Source organism: Daphnia carinata, chromosome 4 (genome assembly GCF_022539665.2).
Source record: "Daphnia carinata strain CSIRO-1 chromosome 4, CSIRO_AGI_Dcar_HiC_V3, whole genome shotgun sequence".
In the NCBI taxonomy this organism is placed as follows: domain Eukaryota; kingdom Metazoa; phylum Arthropoda; class Branchiopoda; order Diplostraca; family Daphniidae; genus Daphnia; species Daphnia carinata.
The window spans coordinates 4,715,928-4,732,306 of record NC_081334.1 but is presented as its reverse complement, the minus strand read 5'-3'; the positions used below and the strand labels follow the sequence as shown (position 1 = coordinate 4,732,306).

The 16,379-nt window shown below is 39.1% G+C and overlaps 5 protein-coding genes and 2 long non-coding RNA genes across 7 annotated transcripts; 5 read left to right on the top strand and 2 right to left on the bottom strand.

The window, feature by feature from the left end:
* The first annotated feature begins 116 nt into the window (after nucleotides 1-116).
* On the top strand, nucleotides 117-4,688 carry LOC130694724 (lysine-specific demethylase 4C-like). The gene is made up of 7 exons (XM_057517804.2): nucleotides 117-851; nucleotides 913-1,098; nucleotides 1,168-1,254; nucleotides 1,320-1,606; nucleotides 1,665-2,787; nucleotides 2,849-3,677; nucleotides 3,742-4,688. The coding sequence occupies exons 1-7, from the start codon at nucleotides 397-399 to the stop codon at nucleotides 4,120-4,122; spliced, it is 3,348 nt and encodes a 1,115-aa protein (XP_057373787.1). The 5' UTR covers nucleotides 117-396; the 3' UTR covers nucleotides 4,123-4,688.
* A 382-nt stretch (nucleotides 4,689-5,070) lies between these two features.
* LOC130694727 (acylamino-acid-releasing enzyme-like) lies at nucleotides 5,071-7,966 on the top strand. Its single transcript, XM_057517808.2, has 11 exons — nucleotides 5,071-5,256; nucleotides 5,313-5,423; nucleotides 5,484-5,659; nucleotides 5,722-5,849; nucleotides 5,907-6,059; nucleotides 6,129-6,258; nucleotides 6,329-6,616; nucleotides 6,683-6,945; nucleotides 7,004-7,127; nucleotides 7,193-7,712; nucleotides 7,776-7,966. The coding sequence occupies exons 1-11, from the start codon at nucleotides 5,132-5,134 to the stop codon at nucleotides 7,873-7,875; spliced, it is 2,118 nt and encodes a 705-aa protein (XP_057373791.1). The 5' UTR covers nucleotides 5,071-5,131; the 3' UTR covers nucleotides 7,876-7,966.
* Nucleotides 7,944-9,091, bottom strand: LOC130694736 (3-oxo-5-alpha-steroid 4-dehydrogenase 1-like). The gene is made up of 5 exons (XM_057517817.2): nucleotides 8,856-9,091; nucleotides 8,617-8,794; nucleotides 8,386-8,552; nucleotides 8,281-8,325; nucleotides 7,944-8,218 (listed from the first exon to the last, which is right to left on the bottom strand). Exons 1-5 carry the CDS (start codon nucleotides 9,016-9,018, stop codon nucleotides 7,944-7,946), a joined length of 828 nt encoding a protein of 275 aa, XP_057373800.1. The 5' UTR covers nucleotides 9,019-9,091.
* A 312-nt stretch (nucleotides 9,092-9,403) lies between these two features.
* LOC130694746 (uncharacterized) lies at nucleotides 9,404-10,237 on the top strand. Its single transcript, XR_009002138.1, has 5 exons — nucleotides 9,404-9,465; nucleotides 9,547-9,644; nucleotides 9,702-9,825; nucleotides 9,902-9,956; nucleotides 10,015-10,237. It is a non-coding gene; the product is annotated as an uncharacterized LOC130694746 (long non-coding RNA).
* A 368-nt stretch (nucleotides 10,238-10,605) lies between these two features.
* Nucleotides 10,606-11,550, top strand: LOC132087886 (uncharacterized). The gene is made up of 3 exons (XR_009420792.1): nucleotides 10,606-10,769; nucleotides 10,825-10,944; nucleotides 11,014-11,550. It is a non-coding gene; the product is annotated as an uncharacterized LOC132087886 (long non-coding RNA).
* A 577-nt stretch (nucleotides 11,551-12,127) lies between these two features.
* LOC130694738 (lysozyme RrrD-like) lies at nucleotides 12,128-13,663 on the top strand. Its single transcript, XM_057517819.2, has 6 exons — nucleotides 12,128-12,156; nucleotides 12,221-12,276; nucleotides 12,732-12,804; nucleotides 12,876-13,007; nucleotides 13,096-13,225; nucleotides 13,293-13,663. The coding sequence occupies exons 1-6, from the start codon at nucleotides 12,143-12,145 to the stop codon at nucleotides 13,560-13,562; spliced, it is 675 nt and encodes a 224-aa protein (XP_057373802.1). The 5' UTR covers nucleotides 12,128-12,142; the 3' UTR covers nucleotides 13,563-13,663.
* Nucleotides 13,664-14,324: 661 nt separating this feature from the next.
* On the bottom strand, nucleotides 14,325-15,584 carry LOC130694735 (3-oxo-5-alpha-steroid 4-dehydrogenase 1-like). The gene is made up of 5 exons (XM_057517816.2): nucleotides 15,345-15,584; nucleotides 15,107-15,284; nucleotides 14,887-15,053; nucleotides 14,769-14,813; nucleotides 14,325-14,705 (listed from the first exon to the last, which is right to left on the bottom strand). Exons 1-5 carry the CDS (start codon nucleotides 15,508-15,510, stop codon nucleotides 14,431-14,433), a joined length of 831 nt encoding a protein of 276 aa, XP_057373799.1. The 5' UTR covers nucleotides 15,511-15,584; the 3' UTR covers nucleotides 14,325-14,430.
* Between the last annotated feature and the right edge of the window lie 795 nt (nucleotides 15,585-16,379).

Here is a 16,379-nt window from a genome sequence, read left to right as displayed (position 1 = left end):
AAATGAAAAAATCGCGAAATTACAAAAATTAATTATAAAACTGAAAAATTCAAAGAAGACTTATTCAACACCTTTAAACCCATCTAGCGAGGACGATTTGAAGCCATTTGTCTATTGCCAAGCACTCGTATCATCCATTAATGGCGTCTCCGTGATTTTGCGTGCTGCACCCTAGTAACTTCTCTCCCTCTGTCTTGGTTTGATAGTCACGTAGACCAATAGCAATGTGCGCTACTCTCCGTGTTTGCATTAACGAAACCAGTGGTTCTTGATTTGCCTTAAAATCTGGAATCTGGTAAAAATATTAAATTTTGACAGCTGTGCTGGATCCAGAGGTGCGTTGTGCTGCCTACGTTATTTGACCCCAATAACAATAACATAACATAGAAAAAAAACATGGAATGTGCTCCCAACTCGTCTTCTGGTGGAGTACCGAAAATTCAGGTCTTTCGGCCCACGTGGGAAGAATTCAAAGATTTCAACAATTACATCCTCCAAATTGAGAAATCGGGGGCACACAAGGCTGGTCTAGCCAAAATTGTGCCCCCACCTGAGTGGAAACCTCGGGCTGATGGCTATGACATGAGTGTTATTGGAGAAATTGAGATCCCTGCTCCAATCTCCCAAGTTGTTCAAGGCAAACAAGGAGTCTACCAAGTATTCAATATTCAAAAGAATTCCATGAAAGTGAAAGACTTTATGCGGCTAGCAAATAGTGCCAAACATGTGACCCCAAGTCACTTTGACTACCAGGATCTTGATCGTAAATATTGGCGCAACATCAGCTACTGTCCACCAATTTACGGGGCCGATGTTTCAGGCAGCTTAACTGATCCTGACGTTGAAGAATGGTATGGGATTTTTGGTTTCCTTGACTTGTGCCATTCCTCATCATATGTTTCTTTCTCAAAGGAATATCAACAAGCTGGGATCAATTTTGGATTATGTCAATGCAGATTATGGTATAAGCATTGACGGAGTCAACACAGCATACTTGTATTTTGGAATGTGGAAAAGCTGTTTTGCTTGGCATACAGAAGACATGGATCTCTACAGCATAAATTACCTCCATTTTGGGGAGCCAAAAAGTTGGTATTGGTAAGTTAGTGTTCCTGCCGTTAGATCTGGAAAGAAATTACGTTTTTAACTGATAACGTTTGTATTTAGTGTCCCTCCTGAGCATGGCGCTCGACTGGAGAGGCTAGCCAACAACTTCTTTCCCGCCAATTATAAAGAATGTCCCGCCTACCTGAGGTAATTCACATTGAATAACGTTTTGTATCTTCTCAGTAACTCTTGAATGTTTGTTCTCTCGATAGACACAAAATGTCGGTAATTTCACCGATGGTTTTAAAAAACCATTCGATCCCCTACAACAAAATCGTGCAAGAAGCCGGCGAGTTCATGATTACATTTCCGTTCGGTTATCACGCCGGTTTCAACCACGGATTCAACTGTGCCGAATCGACGAATTTCGCCTCTCCTCGTTGGGTCGAGTATGGCAAAAGGGCTGCCCAATGCGCTTGCAGACCTGATATGGTTAAAATCAGCATGGAAACATTCGTCAAACGCTTTCAGCCTGAACGCTACGATCTTTGGGTTCAAGGTATCCAAATTAATTTATTATTTTAAAAAATCCAGTAACGTCAACGTTTTATTCTCAGGCAAGGATATTGGTCCACATCCTGAAATGCCTGGGCGTCAGTCAGCTGCGCCCCACCCGTCTAAAGATGATCTCCTTTGGAACAAGAATTACACAGACACCGACTTACCTGAAAGTTTTGTAGAACCGACCCAGAAAAAGGCCAAACGGCACTTGATTCATAAAAAACTGGAACAAGAACAACAGGAGCAACAAGTGTATCCGTCTGAAGAGGACACGGCAATCAACCAGGAAAAGGTTGCCTTGAAAAGTGAAAGTAACGAAGAGCTAACGAGTGTGATGGTGGAAGAAGAAGATCTTTTGAATGACGAGCATTTTGAAGTGATGAAAGAGATTTATTACAAAGCTGGTGAAATGGAAAGCGACGGACTAGAAGAACGAAAAAGTGATCCGGACGAACAAGAAGTATGGGAACCGGATATCGAAAATCCCGATTCCAAAGCCAAGATGATGTCAAAGAAATCGATCAAAAGAAGCAAGTCAAAGTCTAACGCAGAGGGCCATTTAACTAAAGTCAAATGTCGTCGAACAAAATCAGAGTCGACTCCGAGATCCCTGTCTCCACGATCTCATATCGCCCAAGTTGCAGAAACAACAACTCCACCTGTTAAATGTGCACAATTGAAAACAAATGTCATGTTTTCCGGATTCCGCATACCAAAAAAAGCCCCTTCAGTCGATAATCAGAGCGTTGCAGCTTGTGGCTGGACCGAAGACACATCAACGCAAAGGACATCATCCGGTTGCTACTCAACACCTAAAGTTTTGAATGAAGAATCCTCATCCCAGGGCCTGTTTAGTAAAACAAGAATACAGAGACCATCGCCCAGTTCTCACATTAAATCCTGTCCTGTTGCAGCAGTTCAACTGTCTGCCCATTCATCATCTTTGCTTTCCACTCCTCCGTCGCTTGCACTAATTAAACCACCGTCACTGAACGCCTCACCGTCAAGAGTAGCAAGCAATCCATCGAGCACTACAGATCTCCTGAGACAGCAATTAACGTCCATCAAATCGGGTACTAACAAATTGTCGCCCCCTTCGAGTTCGGGAGATGAACGTAGATCGAGAAAACAAAAGAGCCCACGTAAAGGACTCGATTCCAGAGATACATCAACTAACCTGTAGGTTTGATATCTTTGGATTTTGCGAAATGTGTTTTCTCATTTTGATATTCTTTTCTAGGACGATCATGTGGGATCAGCAAAAGGATTGGACTTGGGCTAAAGAATGTGAATTCAATTTATTAAGTAGCTATCAAGAGCCGTACTGTTGCGTTTGCAGTGTGTTGAGACCGTCTGTGCCGCAGAGACCGCAACAGCAAGAGCATTTGTCACGGTCTGCTGTTTTGGTGCCGGAAAAAGTGTTTGGTTCGAATCGAGTTTCCATTACCTCTTCACTCTTGTTGCGCTGCTCTTCGTGTTGTGTTTGCATCCACGCGAAATGCTTTGGACTAGCCGAAACGACGGTGGCCGACAACTGGTTGTGTCGGCGTTGTGATCGCAACGAGATGGACAGACACAAGATCAAATGTTGCCTCTGTCAACAGCGAGGAGGTGCCCTGAAAGGGACAAAAGACGGACGCTGGGCTCACATTCTCTGTACCATTTGTTTGCCTGGTGTATCTTTCGGTCATCCAGAGCTTCGTGAACCCATCATTATCAATCCACTAGGCTGGAAGGAATACGTGCTGTTGAATTGTGTGTTTTGCTCCAGCAGTCGGCCCGATTCCAGCAGCAACTATGTAACATGGCATCGAGGTATTTGCCTTCCTTGCGTCAAACAATGTGGACGGGCTTTCCATCCAATGTGTGGCCTAGTCAACGGTGTACGGTTCACTGTCAGTCAGGATGGCAAGCAATTGTCAGCCAATTGTTGTTCGTTGATCTATTCCCCACGATCGACAACAACGTCGTCTGCTACTTCATCTGCTGTCAAAAAGAAGGTCCCTCTTAATGTTTCTCTCGGCCAGCAAGTCTACGCCAAACACCCAGAAACGGGTGAATACCGCCTTGTAAGTCATTAACAATTTTATTTCATTAAGAATTTAATTTCGATGGTTTCTTTGTTTATCACAGGCTGTTGTAACTGACAATACTCAGACGGTCACCTATTATTCTGTTGATTTCAATGATGGTACTAGCAGCCAAGATACGTATCCGGAAGACATACGCAATTACAACTGCAAAGAAGACGGCCCTCCACCTGAAGGAGCTGCTGTTGATGTTATGTGGACTGATGGGAAAAGCTATGATGGCTTCTATCGTGGACGTACAAATCGTAAACTGTATAGCTTGTCTTTCTTTGAGGACAGAGACACTGTCATTACGGCTGAAAGATGTGAATTTTACCATGCTGACGAAGATCTTCCTAAAGATCTAAAAAACCAAATGGACAAACAACGGGCATCAACAGCGCAAATTGATAGGCTTCATCCATGTTCAGGCATTCAACCTTGATTGTGTTCTTAAATCAAAGTCGCAGAAGAGCAACTAATAAGCCTTCCTTTTTGTTTTTCCTTTACATTTTGTATCAATTGTCACCTACCTAACTATCGTTAAATTATTGAGGAATCTGTTTGGTTGGGGTATGCCATTTAAGGTTTGTGCATCCCATCCAAGGTTGAATTAACATGCTGTGACTTCTATGTGAACTTATAACTAACATGGAATTAGCAACTGATTGAAACTATGGCAGAGAGTATGATTGTGATGACCCTTCTTTCTTTTTTTTTGAACTAAAGAGTATGTGGCCGCGCAGTGTAGTGTATTTTTCTTTCTTGTTCTCAAAAAATACCTCGTTAATCGCCGTCACCATGTAATGTGTGTGCGTGTTCACACAAAAATAATGTATACAGCTTTGTGTTACTATTATGCGATTCTCACCAGCATTTGATAAGCAATTTTGCCTCCACCGTTTCTTGTAATCACTCCAAGGCAACATGTATGTGTGTATCAGAATTTAGGAGGATAATCGTCAACTGCTGACGTGGCTGTTTGAATCGAATAAAGTAGTCGCAGTATTATGACTATGTATTATTTAAATGTTTGGTCAAACTTTTACTCGTGCAGCAATCAAGATTGCCAGGTATCATACATAAGGTTCCGTTAGGGGTAATTGGCTTACACCAGAAGGTACTGGCGCGACGGTTCGGCAACGAAGAAAAAAATTTAATGAATGTCGCGCCAGTACGTTCTGGTAAGAATCTCAGGACTGAGTCCTATTGTTTTATAATTTATCATTGAATTTTTATTTATTGAACTTGCAACATTTATTAGCAGTTATGAAAAATTAGTTTTTATCCATAAAAATTAGAAATTATAATAATGGCAACCCAAGTTTTATGCAAATGATTGCATGCTCTAGCTTTAGCTGGGCAGGAAGCAGACGAACGTTACTTACTAGTTCGACCGCACAAGTGACGGAAACTGCTGCTACATTCAAACTCCAGGCATTGGACAATTAAGGATGGCGCTAAAGTACACAATAGAGGAAGCTGTGACTGCCTGGAGAAGAGCATCGCAAATTGTTTTCTATAATGCAGGTCGATTAAGCATTCAAGATGATGTTGTGGATGTTACCGTCACAGCAAGGTATTCATCAAATTTGTAACTATTACGAGACTCGCGCTATTTTAATATATTTGCAGTCAACGAAACCTGGCTAAGGAGGAAAGCGTACGATTCCAGACCCATTTCATAGTACAAAAAAGCAATTTGAATTTGCTTTCTCAAACTCCATCATCTGATATCTCCACAGAGTTTGTACAAAATTGTTACCATTTCACTTCTTTCATGTCATTCTCAGTTATTAATTATAGGAAGCTTGTAGCATTTGGAAGCAAATCAAATGTGACTGCCATCATTAGGGAAACCCCTGATCCGAAATCATACGAAAAGAAAAATAAGCAAATCTTGGAAATTTGGAAAGATAACTATCTATGGAACAGTGTGGACCTTCAGCATCTGGATAAACATGGCAAAGTCTACACTGATGGTAAATCTAAAGAATAAACAAATTTTCAGACCCTAGTTGCTTGAATAACATTTTCGCTAAAGGGACATTTGGCTGTTTGGGATTCTCACCAGATGAGAAACATTTGGTGTATCTAGCTGAGAAAAAAGAACCAAAGAAGCAATCCTTTCTTCAGTTTGGCGTAGCTGCATCAGCTGAAGGCACCAAACTGGTAAACTGTATGATTCATTCCAGGTATACCTTAAAACTAACTCTTCCACATTAAAAGGGAATCGAGTATGATTTTGTAGAGGACTGGGGAGAGCAGCTTGTTGGGAAATCACAACCAGTCATTTGCATATACAAAGTTGATTGGGAACCATTCCAATCTGAAGATGCTGTTCGAATTTTGGAAGCCAGCAACGAATGGAGTCCGGGACAGGTGAGCAAATAAAACCGTCTCATTACTGTAGTTTAAAATTTTCTATGATTTCATTGCGTAACTTTTCAGTTAGTGTGGTGCTCGAATCAACATTTAGCTGGTGTCGCGTGGTATCATCAACCGCGCCGATTAGGCATTATATATTGCTCTAATCGTCCGAGTCAAATATTCAAAGTTGATGTGTCTTCCGGCAAATATGGTACACGATATTTTTCGCGAAATTTATAGCTTGTAATCTTCATTATTTCTCTCTTTTGCCTCTTAAATAGATTGGTTTGGCTTAAAGAGTAACACAGCTGCATCGCCGCGCCACCATGCAGAATCCAATACCCTTGCCTATTTGACAAGCTTAGCGTATGGACCTCACCATAAAGAGCAAAAAATTGCAATTATCAGTCCAGACGGAACAGTTAAACAGGTGCAAACTGACTACAGCGAATCATATAAAGGGATGTATAACCAATCGTTTCCTGAGCGATGCTGGTCATCCGATGGCAAGCTTGTCTTTTACACAACACCATGCAAGAGCAGCGTCCAGTCTTACGCTTTAGTGCTTGGTAAATATCCCCATATCGCATATTCTAGCTGTCAAACTAAAGCATGTCGTATTTCACGTTTTGCAGACACTTGCAAAGTTCACAAGCTTTCTTTGCCGGACGGTTGCACTGGAAGTGTTGTTCTTGACGTTTTCCAAGATTTCATACTCGTTTGCGGAGTTTCGTTAACCAGACCAGATCAACTATTTATTGGGCACTTTAATCCGGCCAAGATAAATGAAGAGCCTATACAATGGAAACGGCTTTCAGGCAATAACGTTTTACCGTCTGCCCATTCACTTGCTACCGACGTACTGTCGTTTAAACCTGAAGATCAAATGGAATATGAAGTACGCTGTCTGTTTCTATTTTGCATAGCTTGAAATCTAATTTTATTTGATTATCTAGGCTACTTTAGTCTTCCCGCAAAATGCGTCGGAAAAGACCCCTCTAATTGTTATCCCTCATGGTGGTCCCCACGCCGTGTCGACAGATCAATTTAAATCAGAAGTTTATTTCTTCTCCCAGCTAGGTAATCAATTAATACTTTTAATACGTTTGTATCAGTGGGCTATAAATTGGTATATTTGCAAAAAGGATACGCTGTTTTATTTGTCAATTATCGCGGTTCGACTGGATTCGGCGAGCAGTCATTGTACTCTCTGCTAGGAAAAGTCGGCGCGCAAGATGTTCAAGAAGTTCATCATGCTACTGTTCAAATGGTGGAAAAACACTCTAAAGTTCTCGATAAAGAGCTCGTGTTTTTATTTGGCGGATCGCACGGCGGATTCCTCGTTACACACTTGAGTGGGCAATATCCCGACTTTTATCGAGCCGTCTCCACCCGCAATCCTGTGATAGACATGGCGTCCATGTTTCCTATTACGGATATTGCCGACTGGACCATTGTCGAGTCTGGTCTTGGAGATGGTAGTGAGCTCGAGAACCTCCTCGAACCGCAATCATTTTCAAAGATGTGGGAGTTCTCTCCCATTAGATACGCGAAAAAGGTAAAAGCTCCCACCTTGTTGCTTGTGGGGAAAGTTGATCGTCGAGTGCCTCCAACTCAGTCAATGGAATACTATCGAGCGTTGCAGCTCAGCGGAATCAAAACAAGGTACAAAAGAAGTTTTTATTAGCACTTGGGAGAAAACTAATAACATTTGGATTTAAACAATAGGATGATTTTGTACGAAGACTGTCATTCCCTAAGTCAAATTCCGTTCGACACGGATGCACTCATCAATACGGCTTTGTGGTTTAAAGAGAGCTTGCAATAGCTTATTATTTATAGCTGGGATAAGTATTTTTTATTATTATCTTTGATTTAGTACTGAATAATTTGCGGTTAAAATAAAAATGGGATAATAATTTTTCGTGTTCGCGGATAGTCTTCGAACTTGGTGAGATAATAATTGTGGTGGTGCCATGCTCGCATACCAAGATAGCATGCAGTAAAGACGGCAAAAATAGCTGATGGAGGACTACAGGAAGCGATGGCGAAGCCAAACCACTCAACAATTTCTCCAAAGAAATTGCCTCCAGTTACGTAGTCAAACATACCACCGACAGGGATTTTATATCCTGTTTCTCCCGGTTTGCGCAGGTGAATCAATAGCTGATCTATATTTTTAGGAAATAGAAATTTTCAGCAAAAAAAAGAAAACTTCGAAGAAAATATTTACCTGAGTGGACATTAATAGCAAATCCAATACAAAATATGATCAATCCTAGTAAAGTAAGATTGATTTAAAATTGATTACTTATTGGATTTTGGTTCTAGATATTACCTATAACAAATTGTGGTGATGTTGCCCAATCGTCATCATACTGATAATAATTTAAAAGGTAATGGCCTTGCATGAAGCCATTGAATACACAAAACATCAAAGCTGAGATGCAGACTAAAAATGGTGAATCTTTTGCACCTCTAGTTGTCAAAGGGTAAATTAAACTCCTGTAACAAGAATTTCTTTCACGTTTGAAATACAAAATGACAAAAGTTTTTCAACCACTATTACCTTTGAACATAGTGGATGAGAAATGCAACAAATAGAATTTTATTTGTTGTAGATTTCCAACATGTTGCAGAAGTAGTCCACAGTAAAATGATTGGCACTATAAGAGCTGGAGACTCTTGGGTTATCCAAGCAAATTTTCCAGGCAATAAAAATCCAAAACGTGAGCTGCTGTATCGACCTTTAAACAAAATCGATTCCTTATCTTGAACGTAGTATGGTAAGCGTACAAATGGCGTTACCATACGGTGCTGGTAAGACAGCCATCGTAGCGATAACACTTAAAGTATAAAACAAGGAAATCCAGACCATGCGAGTTAACATTTCTGAATCATTACTGGTTCTAAAGAGTGGGTGAAGGTAATCTCTAATAAACTGGTCGCCTGAATGAGTTTCGATTGCCATGGTTATGAAGAATTGCGGATATACACCACCATCGAAATGTTATATAAACAGATTGTGTGAAAGATTACCTGTTTGTATTGACATTTTTAGGTAGTTTTTCGAACACATGTTCTATCAACGTTGCCCGATTTGTAGTGAATGGAAGGTTAAGCAAAAGATGAACCTTTATATTTAATTTTTAATTGAATATTAAATATTAATATAATGTGAAGATAAAGTTATTGTAAAAAAAATTCATAAAAAAAGTCTTTTCGGTGTTGGAAGAATTCAACTACTTTTGTAAGTGTGTCGAATTCGAGTATACAGATAAGAGATGGCGTTTCGGTAGTGGGTGAACTTTGCTCATACCTTACGCGCCAAATTCTCCCCATTCTGTAGTGTGACACTTGAGGTTAAGGTTCAACGTTATATTTCCCGTCCTACATGATTGTGCCCAAAGTTAAATAGGTACTAAATGGATATTTCTGGTTTTGTCTATTCATACGTTAAATTTTGGATTATATCGTATTTCTCATTTTTTCTTATTAGCCAATCTATGGCATGTATGGTTTCCTCAAAATTTCCGAAAACCGTCAGCGATCAGTGAGCGACAGCCACGTGCATAACTTCGATCGTAGAATCTTCAGGTAAATGAAGTTTTAATTCAAGCCGTAATTTTTCTTGAATTAACAGAAATAATGAAGCTTATAGAAGATAATGAATTTCACATGAAAGAAGAGGTGAAAACTCAATTGGTGAAATTGCTGATAAAAACGATGAATCATATATTGGAGGCTCAAACAATGGATCTTATTCCTGAAGAAAAAAGTACAACTTTTGCGTAGCACACAATGTCTTACAAAACGGAAGCATCACACAATTAATGGCTGGCATATCTTCTTAGATGAAATGTATTCACATCAAATCGCATGCACTACTTGCAGATAGTTCAATTCAAGGTAAGATGCTATATAGTGAATCTTCCTACCTTAAAATAAGTCTGTTAACTGTTTTTAGAAAAACGAACACAAAGTTAGATTTTGCCTTGATGGAACAGTCTGAAGAATAGTCAGAGCATTAATCTAGAGAAATCATTCAAGTTGCCTATGGAAGGTCAAAGATGTTTATACAAAGTGAATACCACCTGGTGATTTTTCTTGGAGAGATTCTATTGTTGTAGTGGACAGCTGTACCAGCTGATCTTGTCTAGTGAAGTGTTTTAAAGGAAACATGCAAAATTGTGAACATTTGAAAAAGATGAGGTCAGTTAATTTCACATCTTTTAAGGTTTAGTATTAAATTGTCGAGGTAGAGTAGTTAAGGCCAAAGAAGACAAAAGACTTCCGTTCATTCGACACATCAAATACTTTTGTCAAGACCTAGATTAGTTCTTTTTTTTTTTGTCGAAATTATTTTGAAGTTGCAATTTGTCGGTGTAATCCACCCGTCAAATTTTACTGATGCCTATTTTTTAATCTATTTGTAACGGTCAGGTTCAGCTGAAAATTGCGCATTATCATCCAAAGACAACAGTTTCTTTTGATACCCTGTTACATTTTTTGCAAGGGAAGTTAAGGACATCGATTTCTATAAATTGCTATTGCAAATGTGTAGATACCGAGAATAATGTTAACCTCTACATGATCAAAAGAAAATCTCGCACGTCCCACGAGATTTTACACCAAAAATGCCAAATCAATTCCGAAAAATACTGTCGTTTTATTCGTGAATGCGATGGAAAAAGAAGACAAATAAAGATGATAATTGGACAGGTATTAAAATAGTAGAAATTTAAACCAATTTAATAACGTCTGTGGCTTTGTACAGGGGCAGCGTATGCTTGTTGCTGAGCTGCTGCGGGGACTGCGGAAGCAAATTGTTGCTGGGGAGCAGCCTGTTCTTGAGGAGCAGAGAAGGTCTGTTGTTGAGGGGCAGCAAAGGTCTGTTGTTGAGGGGCAGCAAAGGTCTGTTGTTGAGGAGCAGCAAAGGTCTGTTGTTGAGGAGCAGTGAAGGCAGGCGTGGCGAACTCGGCAGCGGATGAAGCGGCAGCTGTGGATTGTTGAACTGAAGCTGCGCTGTTAATGTTGACACACGAGCAAATCTGTTGAGTAGTTGCTGAGGCACTCAAAGTGGATGCTGGACGGACTAATGGGCTGGCTGCCGGGATCTGTTGCTCAACAGTAAATGCAGGAGTGTTTGAAGCGAATTGCTGATTTGTGCTGGCTTGGAATACCGACTGACCACCCATCATTCCGCTGAGGCCGCCATTATTCCCCATTTGGGATCCTTTGTTGGCCCACGATCTATACGCATACATCCCGATATCAATAGCGAAGGAACTTGATTTAACATTAATTAATATCAAGTCAACTTACTGAGACATGTATTGGCCAGAACAGGAGGCAGCCATCATGGCGCAGATCACAACGACCTGAAGAGAACAAAATAATTTAAAACCAGGAATCAATCGTCGTCAAAACCCATTCGGGCTTGTTGCCACAAAATGAATTAAAGTAAATTGGATTTTCACACAGGTACAATGGGCAAACTATGCTTACGGTTTTGAAGGTATTCATGTTGAAGATTGAACTTGAGTGTTGAACTTGTAAAGATCAAATGTGTATTTTTTCTACGAAATTGCAGGCCTTTATATAGTCCTGAAAGCAACATGGGGTTGCTCTGCAAAGCGAAAATGGGTCAAAAAGAAGAAAACTGACCTTGTTCAAAGGTAAATTTATTCAGCAAACCTTTCACCTGTCGCTATGACTTCTCGTAGAGCGAGGTTAGCTTGTGACCTATTTTTCTTTGTGTTAAAAACCTTTCCGATTTGACCTTCTATTTTACAGTTCAAGTACTGGTGCATCAACCACTATTCAATCCTTTCTCTTTTATTATTGAAACTATTGTAAATCTAAAGTAATTTCATTCTGGCTTGGTTTACTAACTAAAGGAATCTCTTGCTGATAGACGCCATCCCGGATTTTTTCCAGTTTTGGTTGAATAATAACTGATCACGGTGAAACGTCAAATGTATAACACGGAACAAAATTAAAATCTCTTCCGGTATGTACACCACTTAATTACCAGCATTTCTTTTCATCTATTTTGTGTTTTTTTTTAGGTATAGGATGGACCTGTTTTTCGTATGCATGGCAATGGGTAAAAAATTAAGTCACAATTTAAAAAAATGGAGATGAAACTGTAATTTTCTTCCTTCAAATAGGATTGTTTGTTGGGGCAGGAAGAAAAATCGAATGAAAAACTCGTGGATCCTCTCAGGTGCGTTTATCATTTTATAGTAAAAGCCAATGATTAGCGACAAAACAGGTGATCTGACGCCTTTTTTTTTTTTTATTATATAGTAAAACTGTAACATTTTTCCGCATTTTGCGTTGAATCAGTAGAGCTGTAAGCGATAGATCAATTTTAATTCAATCCAAATGTGAAAAATTTTGATGCGTAGTATTATTCAAATAGATTTCTCTCATGCACCTTCACTGATAGTAAAATAAGAGTACTTTGGCCCGAGATCATATCCAACTCTTCTTTCAACACCTTGGTCTTGAAAAAGTCAATAATATGGCTGTCAATTTTTGTTTGATTTATGTTTAAAGTTATTTGTTTATAGATAGAACGCCGTTTATAAACATAGGTGTTACCGAGTTCCTTTTCAACCTAACAATCTTTTTGACGTTAGAGTAAGTTTATTTAACCTTACTCTTGTTATCTTTTAGAATCCAAACATTGTGGTGTCTATATTAAGAGATTGCTCGCGACGCAACGCAGATCCCTCCGACCACTAACAAGGTAATGTCATCGTTTTTCTCGTATTTAATAAGTTTGGTCATTCCATTTAATACATTTTTTAAAATCTATAGAATGCAGATTGCTTCTTACTCCGTCATTGTTCTAGCGGCTTTGTTCGCTTCTTCTCTGGCCGCAAGGACATGTTCACAAGAAGGATATGATTTAATTAAGGGATTTGAAGGCCTTAGCCTAGTTGCTTACCAGTAAAGTTTTATCTTTAATATTTTTTGTTGTATTGAATAAGCATTTAAAATTTTTTACTTCACTGCAACTATTCTTTGTGATGCGCAGAGATGTTGGTGGTATCTGGACCATTGGTTATGGCAATACGAAGTATCAGGATGGTAGCCCTGTTCGCCAAGGAGACACTATTACTCAACAAGGTGCTGATGACCTTTTCGAGTATTGGGTCGATCAGTCTGTAAGTATCTGCAAATTTTTCGTTTTATTGCACAACAGATTAACTACATATTATTGCATAATTATAGTTTGCACCAGAGGTAGACCGATTGGTGGGACCTGTAGTCATTAGGCAAGTTCAGTTCGATGCCTTGGTTTCCTTTACCTACAACGTCGGGGTAGGTGCTTTCACCGATTCGACTCTGTTGAGAAAACTGCGTGCCTTCCCTGACGATCCAACCATCCGTGACGAATTCATGAGATGGGTCTATGTAAACGGACAGGTGGTTCAAGGACTTGTTAACCGTCGTGATGCTGAGGCTGATTTCTACTTTTCAAAAGTTGAAAGTATGTGTTAGTGCATCTATCTGCGCTACAAAAATTTAAAATACCTCTATCTAACCAAAATTTAAAGTTGATATACCTGTTGTTTCATGTCATATGCATATTTGGTGTTGGGAAAGTACACACATTCATGCAATTAACATTTTAAAAATGAGTCTTAACCTAACGTAATTCGATATTTCGTAATACATGTCACAATAAGCACGCGTTTTGGAGCATCGCGTAACATCGCTGGTTTTTAACTAATGATACGAAGTACGTTTTAAAATGTGTTTCATCCTTAAGTAAACAAGTATTATGGTACTTCAAATTCACAAGTATTTATTTCTATTTTTTAATAAATAAATTTTTTTTTTTTAAGATAGTCGTAATATCTGAAAACTTGGCATTGTCGGACATGATTTGCAAGCTATTGCACTTGCCATCCACATCCACAACTCACACCACATTTGGTTGGAACCTGATGGGCGCCAATGAGATCAAACGCAATTCAGCATTCAGGTATGAGACATTTTAAAAAGAGAGGTCACTCGTATATTGGCCTCTGGATATCTATGGAGGAAATATGTTTTCAAAAAAAAAAAAAAAAAAAGTGCTGCTATCAATAAGCTGTGTCTTCGCCATTACTTTGAAAAATGCTTTGGTTTCCCTAGCACGTCCACGTGGTGACTAAGTCGTATAGGAAGTGCGTCTGTTAATGAATAAAGGTATAATAATATATTTGATTTCTCTATTCAGATATATGGCTCAGAATGAAAAACCCTACAGCCTTTTCACTAAAGGAAAGAGAGACAACAGGTATGTGCAAGTATCACAACTCACAAATTCGAGGTATAAATTTCTCCTGCAATATTTAAAATGTAGCATTTTTTACTTTTATGTTTAAAATATAAATGGAAAAATTATCTTTCTAGTCTTAGGATAGTCTTCAAATTTCAAGAGATAGTATTTGTGATGGTGCCATGCTCTAAAGATAAGAAAGACTGCTGAGAAAAGGGTGAAGATAGCTGCTGGAGCACTGCAAGAAGCAAGAGCAAAACCAGCCCATTCAATTATTTCTCCAAGGTAATTAGCTGCTGTAACATAGTTGAACAATCCACCAACAGGGATCTTGTATCTTGTCTCTCCTGGTTTGCGTAGATGAATCAGGAGCTGGTCTGTTAACAGCAATAAGAATTAGATTTTCTCCAAAGCAATTTAACCCTTGGTAATAACCATACCTGAATAGATATTGATGGCCATCCCAACAAGGAACATGGTGTAGCCTGAAATTGAAATTGATTAGAAATTTTTTTTTTCTTTTTTGTTAACATAGGACTTCATGTAACTGCAGTTTACCTATTACAAATTGAGGTGAAGTTAACCATTTATTATCATATTGATAATAATTCAACAGGTAATGCCCTTGCATGAAGCCATTAAAGAAGGAGAACAACATAGCTGAGATGTAGGGCACAAAGGGAGTTTTGTTGCTGCTTCGGACACACAAAGGATAAATTATACTCCTGCAAATAGAGCACTGTTATTGTTATGCAAGAACACAAACGGTAACACTTACCTATGAATATAATGGGTGATAAATCCTATCAAGAGTAACTTATTGACTAAAGAACTCCAACAGGTGGCTGAAGTACTCCACAACAAAACTAAGGGGATTATAAAAGATGGTGATTCCTGTGTCATCCATGCAAAAACCATTGGGAGGAGGAATCCAAATTTTGAGCTGCTGTATCGTCCTTCAATCAATTAGAGTATTCATTTTAATAAAAATTATGGCATATATAACATCTTGTTACCATAGGGAGCTGGAAACACAGCCATGCTAGCGGCAATACTTAGTATACAAAAGAAAGATATCCAGACCATTTGGGTAAACATTTCTGAGTCATTGCTTGCACCAAATAAAGGATGCAAATAGCCATTAATAAAATGGTTTCCCAAAGGGTGTACTTTTGATGACATTTTGGCAAAACGAGAGAGCTAATCCAGAAGGGTTGCTTACAGTTTTCAAACAACTTTACGTCAATAAGACGTTTTGTTTTTCCTGTTTTGGACCTTAGTCACATGTACAAAGTTGCCATATATAACAATGAAGATACAGTCGGCGGGGCATTTAAATTTCTACAGGAAAAATTTGTGCAGTGGATCGGTCGAGTTACTAGTTTGTCTGTTATTACCCTGTGCATCGTGGGGTTTTCATTTCATAGAAATGATGAGCGAGTGACGAATGCAGCTAAATAAATAAAATAACACGAGCAACAAGTGGTAACACTATAGTTACAGCAGCCTTAACTTTATTTATCCTTAATTTAACTATTCTTTCTAGACTTACCTTAGGGTACACAAAATACGGTTTGGCATACGTGACTAAACTATACACCAGTACTAATGCAGTGCTCTTTTAGTACATGGTTGGTGTATCCACAAACTACGAAACGTATCCAACTTGTGAATGAAAATTTAATCGCTATGCAACTGTCGAGTGAATCGCTCGGAATTATAAGCAAAGAATTTACATTAGTGCATATCGTTCAGGCGAGTGAGGTACTATGCTGGAATCAGCAAAACAGCGTTTTGATTCTTCATTATTGTTTTGCCCTAGGTTATACGTCTATTTCTACGTCACTGTATTGGATTGGGTCAACCAAAGGGGGGCGGCTATATCCCCAGGCTCACGTGAGAAAAATATTTTCTTTCAACAGTTTACAACCCTCAGAACAATGTTTCCCTACCCTAAACTTTTGTTCGTGGAAAGGCAGGATGTGGAGCATGTCCGCGTGTATATAAAGCGGTAGGCAACTCGATATTTCACATTCGTGCAAGAATCCTCC